The sequence below is a fragment of the Paramormyrops kingsleyae genome, chromosome 24 (assembly GCF_048594095.1).
Source record: "Paramormyrops kingsleyae isolate MSU_618 chromosome 24, PKINGS_0.4, whole genome shotgun sequence".
NCBI classification, from domain to species: domain Eukaryota; kingdom Metazoa; phylum Chordata; class Actinopteri; order Osteoglossiformes; family Mormyridae; genus Paramormyrops; species Paramormyrops kingsleyae.
The window spans coordinates 13670009-13690444 of NC_132820.1; the positions used below are offsets into that span (position 1 = coordinate 13670009).

Below are 20436 nucleotides of genomic sequence, written 5' to 3' on the forward strand. Positions count from 1 at the left end.
TCACATAGTGTAGTCTTTAAAAAAGAAACCTTGCAAAAATTTTAAATACTATCAGAAATGTAGATGTGATTCATACGAATCTCAGTACACTAAAGCCACGTTTAATTCTTGGTGACTTGGCAGGTCACAAAAATCATATAGTTTGTTTTAAAATAAATACACTCACTGGCCACTTTATTAGGTACACCTCGCTAGTACTGGGTTGAATCCCATTTTGCCTTCAGAACTGGCCCAATTGTCCTTGCCGTAGATTCAACAAGGGGCTTGAAACATTCCTCAGAGACTTTGGACCGTGTTGACATGATCACACAGTTGCTGCAGATTTGTCAACTGCACCATCATGAGGCGAAAATCCTGTTCCATAACTTTGAGTATTACGTTTTGCCATGTAAGTGTCATAACAACGATACTAGGCCAACTTGAAACGACAATGTTTTAAATCATTTTACGTATTTTTTCCTGACAAATTTTATACTGAAACTCCGCGCACATGTTTGGCGATGACAGCCGGGGTTGTGAGTGGTGATCTATACTGATATGCTTAGAACAGTCAGTGTAATCAGTGTGTAAATTAAACTCTGGTGTGCATTTCTTACTTAGTCTGTGCATGGGACCCTACTAGCCGTTGCTTGGTGGCTGTCAGAGGGGTAACATCGACCTTACTGACCCGAGCTGGCACAGTTAAGCGTTGTAGGCACTCATGGGGATCGTGGAAGTAATACGGAGTCTGATCGCTGACCTGTTGATAATTTCTTTAGTAACTGACTGCTACTACGTTGTGCCAGAACTAAGCAGCGCTCCTACGAATGAACACCGAAAGTCTCATCGGCTAGGAAGTAACTATGCATCTCCCAATTTGCTAAAGACTGTCAGCGTCAAATGCCGTGAGTCTGAGCTGGAGATTGCGGTGAAAGCCGATCTTTATAACATAGGTACCCCTATCAAGGGGGCCGATCTAAGATTAGGAGCGGATCCTGGCGTTAAGGAATCGTGCAAGGCTAAGGCTTCTGGACCATCCGCGTATACCATAATCGCTGACCTAAAGGACTGCGGCACCCACAGATTGGTTTGTATTTGAATGGTAACCTGCTCTTGGTGTTTCAGTGCAATGGTATACACCGCGTGCTGACGCATGAATTGCGCGGCTGTTTTTGAAATATCGGGGGGGGGGGGGGAGTTATCTGCACAGATGATTAGGAAACTGCAATGTTGTACCCACGTATTAAATTGATGTATGGAGCGCTTCTTTAGCTTATTCTATTAATAAATTGACTCCTAGGTATTCAGTGTGTACTCTATTCACGAACTGCGCATTAATGTCTAGAACAGACCTCTCGACCAAATACTGCTCTACAACAATATAATTAGTATTCATTTTTATTTTCCTCTCCTTAGGTCATAGAGGATTCATTGATTTATGCAAACCTTCTCGTCTATTCACCGAAACCATCTCCAATCGGCGTCGTGCGGATGAAAGGCGTTGCTATTCCGATTGAGTGCCGTTATACACGGTAAGTCGCGCTGGTGTGTGATGCTGCGTGATACAATAACAAAATTGAGGTTTGACTTGCCGTCCCTCTTAGGAGATTCCGTGTGGAAAGTAGTATCCTTAAACCAACGTGGATGCCCATCGCCTCAGCTCCGCCTGGGGATTTGCTGGATTTCTCCCTGAAACTCATGTCTAGTAAGAATATAATGTAAATAGTGGATGGGGGTAGATGGGTGGGGCCTTGTTAACTGGGACTCCATACCTTTTGCATTGCTATTTGTTGTATCCCCGGCAACCATAGCAGAATTTCCATGTCTTCCTCCGAATTTGAAACTGGAGATTTAATTGTTCAACTTGTGTCTCCAGGTGACTGGCGAACTGACCGAGCTTCTCCTTTCTACTTCCTGGGGGATTTCCTATACATCCAAGCCTCTGTCCGATCAGACAGTCGCCTTCCCCTCACCCTGTTTGTAGACAGCTGCGTTGCTACTCTACACCCATATCAGAGTTCTCGCCCGAGATACTCATTTCTCGAGAACAATGGGTGAGCAAATCCTTATGAATGATTGTAAAGCCAGAGCTGCAGCTGCTGATGTTCTGCTCCTTTGTAGGTGCCTGATTGACACTATGCTGACTGGGTCCAGCTCCATGATTCTGCCCAGAGTCCAGCAGACCACGCTGCAGCTTTTGCTGGAGACCTTTGTGTTTCCTCGGCAACCGGCAAATACGGTTGGTCTGGTTTTTGATTTCCCATCAGTAGCTGCTGGTTCCCATTCTTGATGCTGCCTTATTGCTTTTGACACACAGATGTACATCACATGTCACGTGGTGGCCACAGTCAGTGGGGAGACTATGGATGCCAAACGACGGGCTTGTTCCTTTGTGGATGGAAGGTTAGATCATTCTCAATCAGGTTTATTAGCCAAGTATGTTAGCACGCAGGGAATTCTGTCTGTTGTCTGTGCATTTACTGCATAAGACAATGGTCTATACAGTCTGTATACTATGTGTGGTTGATAAATATCAGTGCAAGGAATGTTGGAATATACAATAACTCAATGTTTCCCAACCCTGTTTCCTGCCACAGCACACCTCTCATTAGGTAATTATCACAGGGCACACTATTGATTAACACCTACTACTAATAGGCTCTTGCCAATGACTCGAATCTCGTTGATCCTGAAATTTATCTTTTTCAAAAATTTGCCCATGATCTTGTTTTTCTACTGCAGGACAGTTCGCAAATTGTTGAACATGCGTAAAACTTAACGTGTTCAGTTCAACTTTTTTTTTTTTTTTTTTTGTCTAAGCCACGTAAAGTACATTCATAATGTAACTAATACGTAAGCTTATAATTTAGTTTATATAACAGATCGGACTAGGTGTGCACACTAGTTCTCACACCATTTAACTGTACTTATTACAGCATTGAGGTCGCATTGCGTTGGTCAGTCCTGTCAATTGTACCTTTTTTTTTAAATTAGCTACTGAATTGTGGTGCTTTTCTACTGTCACTTAGAACTGAGCCTTACGGTGAATTGGTGGCTTTCCAATGTAATATATGCCAGTGATGATTGTGTCGCGGTGGCCCTGGTGTGACCTACCCAAGCTGGAACCGCACTATAACTAGTCTCTCCCCAGTACTGGTCGAGTGTGGCTGGCTTGGTTCCTGTACGCCAGTGGAAAAGTGCTGGACTTTGTAGATGCATGTATGAGCCAAGATGTATATTGATGTCATGTTTCTATTCCCAGTTGGAGATCTGCAGATGGGAATGACTGGGTATGCAGTGGCTGTGACTCGTACCACAGGTCTGGCCGGCCCATTTGGTCCACTGGCCCTGGCAGCCGCCAGTGGCCGGCTAGCATCTCCCGCAATGGCGTGGGCACTCCGAGAGGTATGGGTGCTGTCGTATGGTCCATTCTGTACTTCAATTACAGCTGCTTCTCTCTCCCCTTTAGGATGGGAAATGGAGATAAGCGTGGGGCCTGCGATCATCCTTCCAAACAACGGTGTTGACAACCCCTTGTTCCCAGGCATGCTGGTTCCAGCACAGCCATCTGGAGCTTACTGGAGACCTGTAAAGGATTCCATAAGAGGTTTATTTGGCACATTTCTACACTTCTGCAATAACTGTGTCTTAAGCTGAATTCTAATTTTTACGGTGAGAGCCTTTAAATGTTCATCAAATATCTTGCTTTGGCTCGAACTGATTACACATCAGTGGTTAACTGATGTTCCTAGACAAATGGGGTCTGACATAGATGAACCCTTCTTGGTCTGGCATTTCAATACCAAGAAGTCTGGGTGAATAGGTCCACCTCATTGCTGTGTCCACTGAGGTTCTTGAAACATCTTCCAGACTGGCAGAAGGATGGTAGTTCACACTCTATCCTGGACCTTGCAGAAGATGGTGGTCTGCCAAACAAAATGGCTGGTGAGAACTGTGGGCTGCTTTGTTGCTAAAACTGCAGAATGGGTGGTCTTTCATCAAAATCTCTCTCATTAATATTGAATTCCTCCTTTCAGAAGAGAAGGAAACCGCAGTTGGCCCAATAACACAACATGAACGAAATGGCACCTCCATAGTCCTTCAGCCTCAAGCAGATGTTGGATTAACCAGCTCTTTGGTTCTGTTGGGTGAACTTTCTTCTAAGCCTGAAGTTCTTAGAAGGAAAGACTTCATCCATCCTGTCCCACCATTTCATCAGGATGGCACCCTGGCACAGAGGCCTGCATCACAACCATGAAGCTGTCCAGGAAGGTACTTCAATCTCGTGTGTGTGTGTGTGTGTGTGTGTGTGTGTGTGTGTGTGTGTGTGTGTGTGTGTGTTTTTATTTTGTGAATTATAGAAGTTCGTCACTAGACTTGGAGCTAGAATGTCCTAGTGGACAGAATCTTCATTTTCTGTAACTAGACTCTTTTAACAATTTATGTATCTCCTCCAACACCAGCTCCATGGCCACTGGCTTAGTCATCTTGTGGAAGCCGCCCCACCCCCCCTCCACTCAGCGGTCCTCCCAGCATGGTCCCAGTTATGCCACCCAGCATTCCCTGTGCTAGGAAGTGAAAGTCTGCCCTACTGTCCCTGCGGTCACCACCTACTCTGGATGAGCAGAGAAATGGATTATATATTTTTATTCTGTCTTTTCTTCAGGAGTAAAGAATTGAGTATTTAACCGGGTGTCAGTTTGGTCTCTTGTCTAGATGTTTTCTGAAAGGAGACTGAGTCCAAGACATTGGGGCAGCTTAATTTTGTGTTTCTCAAAGCCTTCATAGTACTACAGTCATCTTAACATCAGAGTCAGAAGTCTATATGATGACCCTGGGCCAGAGGTGGAAAGTTCAGGTGCAGAAAGTACAAATCTAGACTGAGGGTTTTGTCTCAACCAACCAGTTCAGTATAAAGATTCCCAGTCACAGTACTCAGCTGACTGGTTGAGGCATAACCATGTTCTGGGTTTGTAGTTTCTGGACCTTAACTTTCTAACTCTGACTGGGGCCAATTAGGTCTCTGGACTGAGCCCGTGCTAAGATTCTACACCACCCCTGAATTCCTATAATGCACAAACTTTTCTCAGTTTGAATTAATCAGCACTTACTTAAAATAAATGCATTAATACAGTGAAATACTACACGATGGTCTCACTCTTTGGCAAACAAATTTAGCAGCAACATGTGTGACTGTGAGCTAGATGCATTGAGGAATTAAACGCTCATTTTCTAGTTAAGTGGTTGAAGGTAGACAGACCACGTGACGCCGCAATTAATGACAACATTACGGGAAGCCATGGATTTTGGTTCATCGTTACGTCGCGGTGAAACGGGGCAAGGTGCAGCGAGTTATTGGGGTTCGCGATGGTTTAAGGTGAAGGGCAGACATCACGAAATAGGGGGAAAGGAGGAGGGGGCGTCTGTGGGGGTGGGGGCGCGCTCTCGTGACGTCATACGCCGCGTTGGCTCGCGCTGGAGAAACTTTTGGACCCCCCCCTTTTCCCCTGGCAAGAGCAAGGAGCTAGGGAAGAAACTTACACCGTTTGGGTGAATGCATACCTCTGTAAGGAGCAGCTCCTTCAGCAAAGGGGGAATAAGACAGACGATTATATGGAAACCGAGAACAGTTTAACCTTTTAAACTCGGTCGCTATCTGGCTGGAACAAGCTCGGTATCTCGATTGCAATCCCCCCTCCTCCTCCTCGTTTGGTCGTGGGACAGAGAAGCGGAGCAGGGCGAAATGGCGGAAACCAAAATAATCTACCATATAGACGAAGAGGAGACGCCGTACTTGGTGAAAATCCCCGTCGCGGCAGAGGAAATCACGCTGCTGGATTTCAAGCAGGTCCTGAACAAGCCCAGCTACAAATTCTTCTTCAAATCCATGGACCAGGATTTCGGGTGAGTCTCGCATACGGCGGATTCTCTGCTGATGACCAGGGGGCGCCTGGAGGTACTGCCCGAAAAGTGGCCCTTTCAACACTGACATTACAACTTTTTTTGCGATTGCCACAGATTTTTAAACTTAAATACTTGTTACTTTCAGGGGTTTGCAGCGTCAGTAACGTAACAGCAGTTTTGAGAAACGTTTTAAAATGGAAAAATAACTATAGCATTCTCTAACTGGCCCAATGTATATCCACATTTAACTGTTTTATTTGCTTGCATTTGCAGTGTATGAGCAGTTATAATAGTGAAGTGGAAAGAATGACATATTTATGTATGCAAAAAGTATGCATGAAAAGTGTCTTTGGTTATTAAAATTCATATAAAATGTTAAGTACTTTTCCCCCGAAGCACATGTTACACTAATGCTTATTCTTTGGAGTTCATATACTTTTGAATGAAGATGTTATAGAAAAAAGCCGGAAAGTAACAATCTGCAGAGATAAACGTGTTTATATTATTTTGAATAATTTATTTAACCACATAATACATTTCTGTAAATATCTTGATTTGACTAAATCTTCTGTATTGATTAACTGTACCATGTGACTGAATCCACGTGATACGATTTATGACCTATAGTGTTTTCATGCTCATTGCTGCTAGGTATCTGTCGTTTAGCATAAAATACGGCCGATCAGTTTTACATAAATTCAGCCAATGCACTAGTCTAGCATATTTTGTGATTGGCTGAAGTAACTCGTTTCATCATTCTAAAAATACAATTTTCCAACACGTAGGCGCATCTCTTCTATGTAATATTATTTACGTAATTTCTACGTCATATTTTTTCTCATCGTGTCAAATGTAAGGTTGCGAAAGATTTTAACTAAATAGGTAAAAAGAATTTACATAATCTAAAATGCTTAAATATTTGAAATTCGAAGTATAAAAGTATGTATGCAGAGTGGAAATGAACCCTCCTCTGCCCTCTATTTTAGGTTTACTCATTTAAATACCAGGCTGCTCTCTTAAGCATCCAGGACAGTAAAATCCATTTAGCACACAGCGCCATTGTTTGTGTGTGTGTGTGCTGAATGGCGGTGCCAGGTTTAGCGGGGCGAGACTCTTTCTCTGGTAGCACATCTCCAGCAGGGTCTCCTGTGGGGTCCTTTCCTGCTCCTGAGGCATCCAGCGCGCTGCCTGTTGCTGGAATTAATCTGAAGCAGGTTGATGTTGCTCTAAAATTGCGCATCAGCTGATGAGCAGACAGAGGTCCTCTGAAAGCCCCCCCCCCGAGGACCTTGGCAAAAGTTTAAGAGACTTGATGCTGTAAGAGAGGAAGAATGATTCCCAAAGCCAGACCTTCTCCTTAAACCTGCAGCATTTACTAGCTTTGTTTTATGACCAGATCTTTGTGAGAACATACGGTTTGGCGCTATGGTAATGAGGTCTGGGGTTGGCTCAGGCTTTCCCAGCTGGCTTACTGCTTCCAGCTGCCCGGCTTCCCTCCAGACACACAAACCCCAAATGCTGCCCCTCACTCCCCATGATGCGGACTGAGGTATTCCTCAGAAATGCTGTAGTGCACAGGTCAGTGAGCATCCAAACGTAGCCGGTAAACAGGCTCAAGGTGAGACTCCTCGTTTTCTTTGTGTTGGGAAAATGTGGACGTTATGTAGGGATGGCCTGAGGGTTCCCAGCTTACTGGGACTTTACCTTTACACTCTCTCCTGGCGAGCGTGACTAGGAAGCAGCGTGTCGTGTAGGACGTGCTAACGAGCTTAAAGCTGCCATTGGGTTTCCTCGGGTGACGTCAACGGCTGCAGCTGTTCGGGGGTGGGGGGGGGGGGGTCTCTGGACCGCCACGCTGCGTATCGAGTTTCGTCGTCTGGACCTCCTGTAGGTTTCCGAAGCATTCGATACATTACCCCGACAGTTGAGCCGGTCATTTGCACCCGCCATAATATGTCACGAGTCTCTAATCGTCCGTGGAATGAAAATCGCCGGTGGGCGTGGCTATTGTGGCATGGGGTGCAGTCAGGGGATGGGCCTGCTCGTTCGCTTCGTCTGCCTTTTGTTTTGGTGCCTCTCCAGCGTTTTAGTTAAACCCGTTTCCCTGACTGTACTCAAAGCCTCCATTCATTCAGTCGAGGCTAAAATCACTTTGGCTGTTGGTGCTGTTTGCCGGTTGGGGTCCAGACGTTCATGGGGTCCAGCTCTCCTCCCGAAGCCGTCCATGGGGCCCGAGGGAAAGTGTTTATGCATGTGGCGCATGTTCCTCTCACTGTGTGTCTTGCACCCAGGAGATGGGAGGATTTATGGAGCTAACAGTTCCGTTCCTGCCAACCCATGTCTCCTACAACGAATCACAACGCCAGAACTGATCTGGCCCTGACATACGAGTCTGAATTGGTGACTGAAGTGGCTGTTTTTTTTTTTTTTTTTTTTTAAACTATAAATCCTGTTTGTTTTGCCCCGCAGTGAAACACTAGTAAACCTTTCAAAAGAGCTCAGACATGCCGAATAGCGCGGACTTGCAGGCTTTTAAGTGAGTGCATATAGTCGTCGAAAATAACCCGCTGCTGTAATTACGGTGTAATTAACGTCTTTGTCGTGAGCGCTGAAGGGCTGGAGTCACCGAGAGGGGTCTCCGTTCTTCACGTCGATGGGCAGCCGCCCTTTCCTGTAATGCAGATGCTGGTTTCTGAGCTCGAGTTTCGCGGGGCAGGCAAGCCACGGCAAATTCTGTGGCATAATAAGATAACGAGATAAACGTGTAGACAAAACACAAGGTGTGCGAGGGAGTGTAGAGTGCTGATTTTCCATTGTATTTTGTGTCTAGTGGGTGGCTTGCTGTTACTCATGGCTCCCGTGTGCTGGGGGGCACTATGACCCGGGGGATTTCAGGTGTCCTTATTCTCAGCACTAGAGATGTAACGATTTTCCAGATCTACGGTTTAGCTCAGACCTTTTGGAAAAAAATTTGGAACACTGACATGTGCTTTAGTCTTCTTTTGTTTAGATTAACCTCAGTTCACATGAAATAACTACGTAAAAAAAAAAAAGACATTTTTTTTTCTGAAGACCACTTAGAAACGCAGAAAACAACATGACTGCATTCCTTACGCTCCACAGGATAACCAAAATGTTCCCACACCGCTGACTTGATTGTGCTGGGGTGCTCTGCAATCTCAAGGTTATTATCCATCTTGAGCTAATGAAACTAGCCTAGCGCTTCCCACAGGCTCCATCACTCAATCATGATTGGACCAAAAGTTATGTGACACACGCAGTTGGACAACAATAAAATAGGCGTAATGTGTAAAATTTTACAAAACATACAGCTTGCCCCGATTTTAAGTAGAATAATAATTTTGTGTTTTACATGTGTTGCTGTGTTAATTGTGAAATGAAAAATGAGTTTTGTGCCAGAAGTTGTGTAACGAGAGCTCAACAGGCTGCAGCTGCGGTCGTGGCAGGAGGTTGGTGTTGGTGGGTGTGGAGATCGTGAACGAGACCGTGAATGTCTGTTTTGGGGCTTTGGTCTCAGTTTCAGAACCATCACACCACTACTCCCCACCAATGTATGATGGTGCACTTCTCTTCACTCTTGTGTGTCTGCAGGGTTGTGAAAGAGGAGATCTCTGACGACAGCGCCAAACTGCCGTGTTTCAATGGACGGGTGGTGTCATGGGTGAGTTCACATGTGGCAGCTGGGGGGGGGGGACCATGTCTCATGGCTGTTGGGCAGATGCATTGAATCCCCAAGCATCCCATCGCACTATGGGATTGGTGTGATTGTATCGACAGTCCTACTGCAGACATCCCACTTCTCCCGGAAGTTCTGGGAGTCTCAGTTAATTGGACAGCAGCTCCCTGACACCCGGAATGATGCGCGGTGTCCCGGAAGTCTGTCCTTCTGCTATTCAGCGATGGTACAATCAGCTGGCAAGTTTTACCACTGCAGGGTCCCCCCTGGAGTTTGATTTCAATTCTTCACTTTTCTTTGTATTTTTGCTTCTACTAATCAAATTCTTCACTTTTTTTTCAGCATCCGTTTTTTTTAGTCACTCTCTCGCTGCTTCTTAATAAATTAATCATTAAACTCACTGAATATACATCTCTTCTGACAATCACACTGTGATTGGTCAACTAACGGCATGGGCGAGTCACGAGTCTACTTGATAAGGTTGGGAGAATCGTGAATACTGTGTAAAAATTTGCGTGCTGGCGTGCTGAAAACATGATGAATAGTACGCATTTCGGAAATAATGTTCTAATTACTATATATATGGTAAGCTAATACTTTCCCGGTGTTTCATAGTACCTTTGAGAGGGACATTCTAAAACGCTTAATGTGGTTTAATGTACCAAAATAGCGACCAATAATCACCAAATTTCGCACACACACAAAAAATCAAAACCGAAATACAAGGAATATGGACTTTATTTTACGTTAAGCGTTTTCCCCTCCATTGACGCCCATTATAAGGAAAAGGCTTAATGTAACTTAAAGTACCAAGACAGCCACCAAAAATCACCAAATTTCTCACACGTATATCTGGTCATAAACACTTTCACCTGACAAAAAATCTAAACCGAAATACAAGGAATATGGACTTTATTTTACATTAAGCCTTTTCCTTATAATGGGCGTCAATGGAGGGGAAAACGCTTAACGTAAAATAAAGTCCATATTCCTTGTATTTCGGTTTTGATTTTTTGTCAGGTGAAAGTCTTTATGACTAGAGATGTGTGGGCGAAATTTGGTGATTATTGGTCGCTATTTTGGTACATTAAACCACATCAAGCGTTTTCATATTAAGCGTTTTAGAATGTCCCCACACCGATCGATAACATTTGCTACTTTTAGAACGGCCCATGCTCATTTGACATGGATGATCGACGATCGTGTGTCCGGGGCGCCGGGCCAGTTTTGATTAGGCCCTACGAGTGCTACGGTTCAAAATTGGGGAAAAATGAAATTCGACTTTTCAAAAATTCAAAATTCGTCATTTGAAAATTGAATTCCGTTTTTGTCAATGACGAGCGGCAGCGGGAACCCTGCCACTGCAACCTCGCCCCAAATTTGACCACCACTCTCTAGCAGCAAACTTTGTCTCTCCCACTCTCCCCCATCCCAGTCAGCTAGATATATATATGTATATGTGTGTGTGTGTGTGTATATAATATGTATGTATGTATGTGTGTGTGTGTGTGTGTGTGTGTGTGTGTGTGTGTGTGTGTGTGTGTATGTATATATATATATATGTGTGTGTATGTATGTATGTATGTATACACACACACACATATGTAAAATGAATATGATGACTCCCTGAAATCAATATCCCTAAGCTGGGGTGTCTGCTACACCCAACCCTAACCCTAACATGGAGTCAGGCAGTGAAAGAAATATGGAGATTAAAAAAAAAAAAATCTGTAAAAGAGAAAGGAAAGTTAGATGTGTGTCGTTACGGGTGTTGTAGATCATTAGTTGGAACCCCCCCCCACACACGATGTTCCAGTTGTCTATCCCACCCTTCACACTTCACCTTCTCCTGTTAGCTGGTCTCCTCCGAAGGCCCTCTTGTGGAGGCGGGTGCCCCCCCAGCAGAGGTGCGACCTGAGCCATCGCCCCCGCCGCCGCCTCTGCCCCCCCCACCTGCAGAGAGGACCGGGGGCATTGGGGATTCCCGCCCCCCCTCCTTCCAGTAAGTCTTCCTGGGAATCCATCATGTGACCATCTGGATTGTCACCATGACACCCTCCGTCCTGGGGGCTCCATTCGCCTCACTGAGTCCATTTGCAGTGTTTGCCAGCTTCTTTGATCCGTTCCCCACTTCTATGTACACTGCTAGTTGAAGGTTTTTACACACACTGAGATTTTCTACATTTGCATGTTACTTAACATTGACTAAAGATACACCTGATATTCTTTGCTAACAAACTTAGAGTATATTCACCATTCAGGTACCTTTATTAGGAAGAAAATGCCGTATCTTTGATTCATCAAAGTAACCACCTCCAGCAGTTATGAAAGCAGAGAAAATTCGAGGCATTCTTTCTACAAGGGACATTAAATATTGCTCTGTTTCATGGGATGAAATGGGTAACTAGTGTATTTAAAGTTAAAGGACAGCCTAGAATCTGACTCTGCCTTCACCACACAACCAGTTAATAGGGTGTCAGACATGCACTGTTACATACTCTTTCCATGTTACTGGTAGTGTAGGTGACAGTAATGGTCACATTGACTCTTCTGTGGAGAAATAATAGTTGCCATGGCAACCAAATTTAGATGTCAAATTTTGCTACCAAAATGGGCGTTGAGCCCCATGTGCCATCCTCTGTGCAGCCCTAATGCCACGGACAGCATGGAGAACCTGGATGAGCGTACAGAGACGGAGTCGGTGGTGTCGTTCCGGAGGGAGCGGCCGCGGCGGCGGGAGAGCGAGGAGCAGCACGGTGAGCCGCCGCCGACCGCTCGGTTCGTTAGAGCGTCAGCGCTCACATGCTTGACACCGCTGACCGGTCTGCCTTCGCCACCAGGGCAGCGCGTGAACGGGCAGAGCCGCCTAGAGCGCCACCTAGCGGGCTATGAGAGTTCCAGCACGCTAATGAGCAGCGAGCTAGACACCACTAGCTTCTGCGATTCTGAGGAGGACGATGCCATGAGCAGGTCGGTGTGCTAGAGAAGCATCAACTTCCTGTGTATTTTTCCTGAGGTCTTTGTCATTATCGTCATCCAGAACCGACGGTGTGAAACTTTGTGCTCCGTCCCCTCAACACAGGTTTAGCAGTGCCACAGAGCAGAGCACGGCATCCCGCCTGCTGAAGAGGCATCGCAGGCGGAAGAAACAGCGCCCCTCAAGGCTGGAGCGGGTATTGCACCTAGGGAAGAGGGGAGGGTGAATGTGGTCATGGGAAGGGGGTGGTTTATGGGGCTGCTATTGTAGCAAAATTATTTTCAAATCTGTGTGGAGAGTTGTGTACCTGTATCTCAATCTGTGTGTGAGTAATCAGATTTGTAAATGTGTGAAATAATCTCTAAATTTGAAATTATTCGTAAATTTTGAGTTTCAGTGGTTATGATTAAAAACCGAAATATCATACGACAACAAATATAGTGCATTACAGATTGAACCGTTTGCCCTTGAATAGGAATTATTAGCGTAGATATCAGTGCTGAAAGACCTTATTTAACAGGTACCTTTGTACTGTGTTGAAATGGTATAAAAATGCAAGTCTACCTGGGTTTTTTTAAATGCGTATTTTTATGCCATGTCTAAAGGGTAAAACTACCATAGAGACATAAAGAGGGGGGGAAATGCAGTGTCCAGACATATTCTGTCTCAGTTTATACCCTGACTGTGTTCCTTACCCAAGTCCTCAAAAGCTTGCGAGTGGGACAGCCCTCAAAAACGTCATCGATACAGTCACATCTCCACACGCATTTGCAGATCTCTCAGGGCAGAAGTGCAGCAAAAGTCACATGTAAAAAGACAGCCAATTGAGAATTCCACCTGAATTGTAACTGATGACTTTTCTGTCTTTACAGCGATGGAAATACAATACTTTAGACTTTTTATCCATTTGCAAATTTGTCTACGCATGTACAGTGGATTCTGAATACATATTAACAGACTGTTGTACGCATTTACAAATCTCAGTATGCATTTAGAGATTCTTTTACATGTTTTTCGAATCTGATTACACACACACACGGTCTGAGACACAGGTGCACAGCTCTCCATACGGCCCCACAGTGGCCACTAAACTGTCCAGGTTGCCAGATACAAAATCTATGGCACAGCGCTGATGTGTGGGGAATCGTCTGAGTCAGTATTGTGGAGGAGAGAGCGCTTTAATGCCTGCACGTTGGACCTCCCTCCAGTAGGTGTGCTACGCCTTGGGTGGGAGCTGCTTTGGAAGATGACCGTTTTCTCTGGTGTTTCAGGCGTCATCCTTCAGTAGTGTCACGGACTCCACCATGTCCCTCAACATCATCACAGTGACACTGAACATGGGTGCGTGTGGTCAGCTCGCTCCATCATCATCATCCTCTTCCTCGCTTCCCTCTCTGGTGTCGTTTATCTGTTCATAACTCCCACTGTGTGATGTTTGTTTATTGCCTGAGAAATTGTGGTGTTCATCAGTGCTCCTTTTTTGGTTTATTATGTGAAGTAATAAGATTAGTTATTGATTGGCTATGGCGCCCCTCTGCTGTCGAGCAGAGAAGTACAACTTCCTGGGCATCAGCATTGTGGGCCAGAGCAATGAGAGGGGCGACGGGGGCATCTACATCGGCTCCATCATGAAGGGCGGGGCAGTGGGGGCGGATGGCCGCATCGACCCGGGGGACATGCTGCTGCAGGTGAGGGGCATCGCCACGGTAACGCTCTGCTGTTCACTATGCCGGACCACTGTCTGTCTTGTCCTCACGCAACATGCTGCGCTCCCCAGGTCAACGACATCAACTTCGAAAACATGAGCAACGACGACGCGGTCAGGGTGCTGCGGGAGATCGTCCACAAGCCGGGGTAAGTCCGGCCCCCCTGTCGGCCTGAGGGTAGGAGAGGGGGGTCTTTCTCCAGGGTGATGAGAGAGTAGTTATCTGTGATGTCCCCAGTGATGGACTGTCCCCTCTCCACCAGGCCCATCATCCTCACAGTGGCCAAGTGTTGGGACCCCACACCTCAAGGCTACTTCACACTCCCACGCAGTGAGTACCACCACCTCCCCCCAACACACACACACACTGGTGTAGACCACACCACACATTCTCCAGGTCCAGGGTTGAAGTTGCTTTGCAGTGGGCAGCCTTGCATTTTGGGAATTTGGGCCCTGAGCTTACAGGTGAACATGTAGTGCTTTCGGTAAACCAGATGGTGAAATGCATTATGGGAATGGTACCGATGATGTCGCCGCTCCTCTTCCAGATGAGCCAATCCGGCCAATTGACCCCGCGGTGTGGGTGAGCCACTCGGTGGCCCTGACTGGGGTGTACCAGCCGTATCCTGGCAGCTCCTCACTCAGCACCATCACCTCCAGTTCCTCTGTGGCGGAGACCGAGCGTGAGTATTACACCGGCCTGCATCAGAACATGCATGTTTCACTGACCATCTGACACATCCATCAGTCCATCTCTGTCTGTCTGTTTAGTAATTCAGTGACCCTCTTTGCATCTCCAGGTTTTGATGAGTTCAGCCTGTCTCTGCACTCAGACATGGCGTCTGTGGCCAAGGCTATGGCATCCCCAGAGTCGGGCTTGGAGGTCCGAGACCGCATGTGGCTAAAGATCACCATCCCTAATGCCTTCCTGGGTGAGGGTGCAGCCGGGGGTGGGGAGGAGACAGGCCGCCCAGGGTGGATGGCCAGGGGTGAGATTAAAACGGGGGGGTCTGTCCACCTGCAGGCTCAGATGTGGTAGACTGGCTGTACCACCACATCGAGGGCTTCCAGGACCGGCGTGAGGCACGCAAGTACGCCAGCAACCTGCTGAAGGCCGGATTCATCAGGCACACCGTCAACAAGATTACCTTCTCTGAACAGTGCTACTACATCTTTGGGGACTTCAGCGACTGCGAGAACTGTAAGTGATGACATCACCCTGGGAATGTTCCGTGGATGTTCATACAGGGTAATTCAACAGAGCTTGTTTCACATTTAGATGCTGCTTATTATGGAATAATTCAGCTGTAAGTTGATTTCAGGAGAACCCAGGAAAAATCCCCTGACTCAACGGTTTCTGTAAAATGTTTGACCTTGACTAGCTTAGGAAACTTTGTGTCTTTAAATGGGTCTCTGTCTCCATCTTTGTCTCTGCCACTCCCTCACAGACATGGCAAACCTCTCCCTGAACGACAACGATGGCTCCAGTGGGGCATCTGACCAGGACACACTGGCCCCCCTGCCCCTCCCGGGGGCCACACCGTGGCCCCTGCTTCACTCCTTCCCCTACCAGTACCCCCACCCCTACTCCAGCCAGCCGCCGCCCTACCACGAGCTCTCCAGCTACAGCTACGCCCCTGGAAGCACTGGCAGCCAGCACAGCGAAGGTGTGCCAATCTGCATTTCCCTTTTCCTTTTATTTAGATATTCATTTAACTGCTTCAGTCTGGCTCTTTCATTTGTTTCTGTTTTGTTTAGCTGGATTTTTGGTTCAGTTTTGTTTAGCTGCTTTCGTTTTGGTTCTGTTTCATTTAGCCACTTTCATTCGTCTTGTTTGCCGGCTCACATTTGTCCACCTCTTTCTGCCAGGGAGTCGAAGCAGCGGCTCAACGCGCAGCGAGGGCGAGAGGCGTCTGGGAGGCAAGAGTGCAGGGGGCAGCACCCCGGGCAGCGTACGGGAGGATAAGTCACCAGTTGGGGGCGGGGCCGACTCATGCTCGGGCAGCGGCAGCGAATCTGAGTACTCCACCCGCAGCAGCCTGAGGCGTGACCACGGCTTGGCCACGCCCAGTGAGCACAGCCACACCAGCCAGCGGTCACACTCCCGTGCCCCACCCCCACACATGCCCTACCCCCCCGGCATCCCGCTGCCCTACAACCCCATGATGGTCATGATGTTGCCCCAGCACCCACACCCGGCCATGGGCCCCCCGCTGCCTCCACACCCCACTGGGCTCCCTCACCCCACCCTGCCTCCTACTAGCACCCCAGGGGGGCCGCCCGGCGCCCCTCCGACCCGTGACCTGGGCTCCGTGCCCCCCGAGCTCACTGCCTCTCGCCAGTCCTTCCACCTGGCCATGGGCAACCCCAGCGAATTCTTTGTGGATGTGATGTAGTGACGGATGGGGGGGGGGGGGGGGCTGTGTACCTGGCTGTGTATTACCATAGTGGTGGTGGGGTCAGTCTTCCTTGATGGACACCCCAGTTCTGTGCCCTAACAGCTACTACTTCCTCTCCGTCACTTGACCCAGTTGGGATCGTCTTGCGGTTTCCTGTCGCTGTCCAAGCCTTTGTTTTACAGGCAATCACATGACCACGGGCAGCGAATCACAGCACGCCTCCTCGGTCCCTCACTGACCTGTGGGTGTTACGCAGCTGTACTTATTCCCTGCACCTCCCTCCACTTAAGTAACATGGTTACACACTGAGAACATGAGTAGACTTGCTAGTCACTCTAAGGACCATCCTGATACAGAACATCCTGGTCTTCAGAACATTATCCCATCGGTTGGTGTGACGTCTCCGAATTCTGAAGGAGGTGCTTCAGAGGAGCTGTGGGTGGTCTGTCTGCGTTGACGAGGGGTGGGATTTTTTTTTTCTACCTCTGCTCTCAATCATCTGAGTGAAGAGTGACAGACAAGATTAAGCATCAGTCTCAGCTGCTGGAATTGAAGATGGAAGTCCGGGTGAAATGCAAATAGGCAGACTTAAAATGACAGCTTTTCTGTTTTTAACAGATTAGACTGTGGGACGGTACTGAGTCTGCTTGTTTTTTTTTTTTGTTTTTTTAAAGGGGGACAGTTTTATACTTCAGGCAGCATTTGGGGTCGGGCTATATAAACAGCCACAGTGAACGCCCCTTTAATGGCAGAATTGCACCCCAGCCACAGTGAATGCCCCTTTAATGGCAGAATTGCACCCCAGCCACAGTGAACGCCCCTTTAATGGCAGAATTGCATCCCAGCCACAGTGAACGCCCCTTTAATGGCAGAATTGCACCCCAGCCACAGTGAACGCCCCTTTAATGGCAGAATTGCACCCCAGCCACAGTGAACGCCCCTTTAATGGCAGAATTGCACCTCAAATCACGATGAATTTGTATTTGCACCCTCTTGTACAGAAAGGTTGAAGGTGCTGTTCACTTCTGGAAGGACGTGGGATATTTTTTTTGGTTCGGGTTTCAAGACGACACCTGAAATAATGTCATACTTGTCAAAGCCCGGCAAGGGTTATTGAGCTGAGGTTGCGCCTTTAATTTCACTGGGGACATTTTGTATTTTTCCTCCCCCCCCTTCCTGGTAGCCCCACATCATCGAGGCCTGTGCCTCAAGTCATGGCACAGCATCTAAGACGGATGAATCCTTCGATGACGGCTCCCGTAACCACGGGAAACCGCAACGTTACCGTGCAGGGGGCCGTGCGAATGCGTAGTTTGGTGCTGCTGCACACCATGTGCTCACCCCCATGGTGTGCGTCCACAGGGGGTGGGCTCGCTTCTCCCGAATGTTCTGAGCGCTGTGATGCCCACTCCTGTCCTTTTTTGGCTTTTGTTTGTCTGAGTACAATTTTGTATGTAAATTATATATAAAGTGAATCAAATTTGAAGGTCATGAATGAAGAGAAATCATGTCAATTTCAAAAGTCCCTCTTATTTGTATGGAATTGTCACTTTTTTCTATATATTAAAGTGTGCTGGATTTGCACTGGCCTGCAATTGTGTCTGCTCCCCTATTGCACCTGATATCTCTGAAGTTTTCACAGTATGTGATTGCGCGCTTGCGTGTGTCTCCTCACTTGTGTCCAGTGCCATTTGGGATAGACTCTGGGCCCCGTCGCCTCAACCAGAATATGTGGCCGAATGTTGGACTAAATTTTCAACTGATGTAGTTGCGAATTACACTTCTCAGGTTTACCTCGACCATCCAAAGGTGTTTCCATAATAGCCTGTAACAGTGTGGCATCCTGTATAGGGTGGAGTCCAAATTCAGTGACCCAATGTTTAGGATTTTAGATCTACAGGCAGGTACAGGTCGCTGTCGACATGACTGATCGACTTACGAGCATTTCGAGACCGCAAATACATGGCCGCGTCTGGCAGCGCGAGTGTAGCCCAGAGTCAATGACAGTTTCCGGTCCGACTGCCGGTGTTACGGGAAATTCAGTCCCCCCATGTTCCCCCTGTCACACGCTGATTCGAAATCCTGACATCACCCGCTACTTTAGTGTTAGATGGCTTCTCTTTCGTTGGACAGTTTCTCTGTCGTTTTAATGTCTTTCTATGAAGCTCTTGAGGTAAACAAGCCATATATTTTAAATCATCACATGCCTTTTCGATGTTTCTTTCTTTTTACAAATACTAATTGAACTAATTAAATTTGCTGGAAAGAGATATTTCTTGATGAAAACGGTAGTCTTGCTTGTAAGACTATATTATGCGTGACAACCTATTGTATTCACATGTAATAATGTACCTGAGTGATTTTCAGACATCTCACATACCTCTTTGCTTAGATACAGTTGCAAGAAAAAGTATGTGAACCCTTTGGGATTACGTGGAGTTTTGCATGAATTGGTCATAAAATGTGCTCTGATCTTCATCTAAGTCACAACAATAGAAAAACACAGTCTGCTTAAAATAATACTACACAAACATTATATGTTGTCATGTGTTTATTGAACACAACATGTAAACAATCACAGTGCAGGGTGGAAAAAGTATGTGAACCTTTGGACTTAATAACTGGTTGACCCTCCTTTGGCAGCAATAACCTCAACCAAACGTCTCCTGTAGTTGCAGATCTGACCTGCACAACGATCTGGAGTAATTTTGGACCACTCCTCTTCACAAAACTGTTTCAGTGTAGCAATATTCTTGGGATGTCTGGTGTGAATCACTCTCTTAAGGTCACCACAGCATTTCAATCGGCTTGAGGTCAGGAGTCTGACTGGGCCACTCCAGAAGGCGTATTTTGTGCTGTTGAAGCCATTCTTTTGTGGAATTACTTGTATGCTTTGGGTCATTGTCCTGTTGCATCACCCATCCTCTGCAGTGCTTCAGTTGGCGGACTGATGGTCTTACGTTTTCCTGCAAAATGTCTTGATAAACTCTAGAATTAATTTTTCCATCAATGACAACAATCCGTCCAGACCCTGAGGCAGCAAAGCAGCCCCAAACCATGATGCTCCCTCTGCCATGTTTTACAGTGGGGATGAGGTTTTGATGTTGGTGTGCTGAGCCTTTTTTCTCCACACATAGTGTTGTGTGTTATTTCCAAACAACTCAATTTTGGTTTCATCTGTCCACAGAATATTTTGCCAGTAGTGCTGTGGAACATCCAGGTGCTCTTTTGCAAACTTCAAACGTGCTGCAATATTTTTTTTGGACAGCAATGGCTTCCTCCGTGGTGTCCTCCCATGTACTCCATTCTTGTTTAATGTTTTCCTTATTGTAGATGTGTCAACAAAAATATTAGCATGTGCCAGAGATTTCTGTAAGTCTTTAGCTGACACTCTAGGATTCTTCTTCACCTCATTAAGGATTCTGCGCTGTGCTCCTGCAGTCATCTTTACAGGACGACCACGCCTAGGGAGAGTAGCGACAGTGCTGAACTTCCTCCATTTGTAGACAGTCTGTCTTACCGTGGACACATGAACATCAAGGCTTTTGGAGATACTTTTGTAACCCTTTCCAGCTTCATGCAAGTCAACAATTCTTGATCGTAGGTCTTCTGAGAGCTCTTTTCTGCGAGGCATGGGTCACATCAGGCAGTGCTTCTTGAAACCAGTAAACCCAAAACTGGTGTGTGTGTTTTAAAGGGCAGGACAGCTTTCAGCAACACCTGCAATCTCATCACACTGATTGGACTCAAGGTTGGCTCACTCCTGGCTCCAATT

The 20436-nt window shown here is 46.7% G+C and overlaps 2 protein-coding genes across 4 annotated transcripts; both read left to right on the forward strand.

Annotated features, from left to right (window-relative positions):
* Positions 1–599: 599 nt before the first annotated feature.
* Positions 600–4667, forward strand: LOC111850613 (zona pellucida sperm-binding protein 3-like). 3 transcript variants are annotated; one of them, XM_023824663.2, is made up of 11 exons: positions 600–1066; positions 1396–1511; positions 1584–1684; positions 1856–2033; positions 2101–2218; positions 2297–2382; positions 3242–3384; positions 3449–3595; positions 3850–3924; positions 4017–4251; positions 4443–4667. In XM_023824663.2, exons 1-10 carry the CDS (start codon positions 701–703, stop codon positions 4235–4237), a joined length of 1551 nt encoding a protein of 516 aa, XP_023680431.2. In that variant the 5' UTR covers positions 600–700; the 3' UTR covers positions 4238–4251; positions 4443–4667. The 3 variants fall into 3 exon arrangements, with proteins under 3 accessions (XP_023680431.2, XP_023680433.2, XP_072562854.1); XM_023824665.2 differs by having other exon boundaries at positions 601–1066; positions 3449–3586; XM_072706753.1 differs by lacking the exon at positions 600–1066 and adding an exon at positions 1214–1232.
* Positions 4668–5421: 754 nt separating this feature from the next.
* LOC111850646 (segment polarity protein dishevelled homolog DVL-2-like) lies at positions 5422–18248 on the forward strand. Its single transcript, XM_023824766.2, has 15 exons — positions 5422–5883; positions 9496–9565; positions 11437–11582; positions 12227–12336; positions 12421–12550; positions 12663–12753; positions 13829–13898; positions 14106–14245; positions 14335–14411; positions 14526–14593; positions 14811–14945; positions 15063–15194; positions 15287–15463; positions 15711–15929; positions 16132–18248. Exons 1-15 carry the CDS (start codon positions 5723–5725, stop codon positions 16656–16658), a joined length of 2253 nt encoding a protein of 750 aa, XP_023680534.2. The 5' UTR covers positions 5422–5722; the 3' UTR covers positions 16659–18248.
* Positions 18249–20436: the final 2188 nt, after the last annotated feature.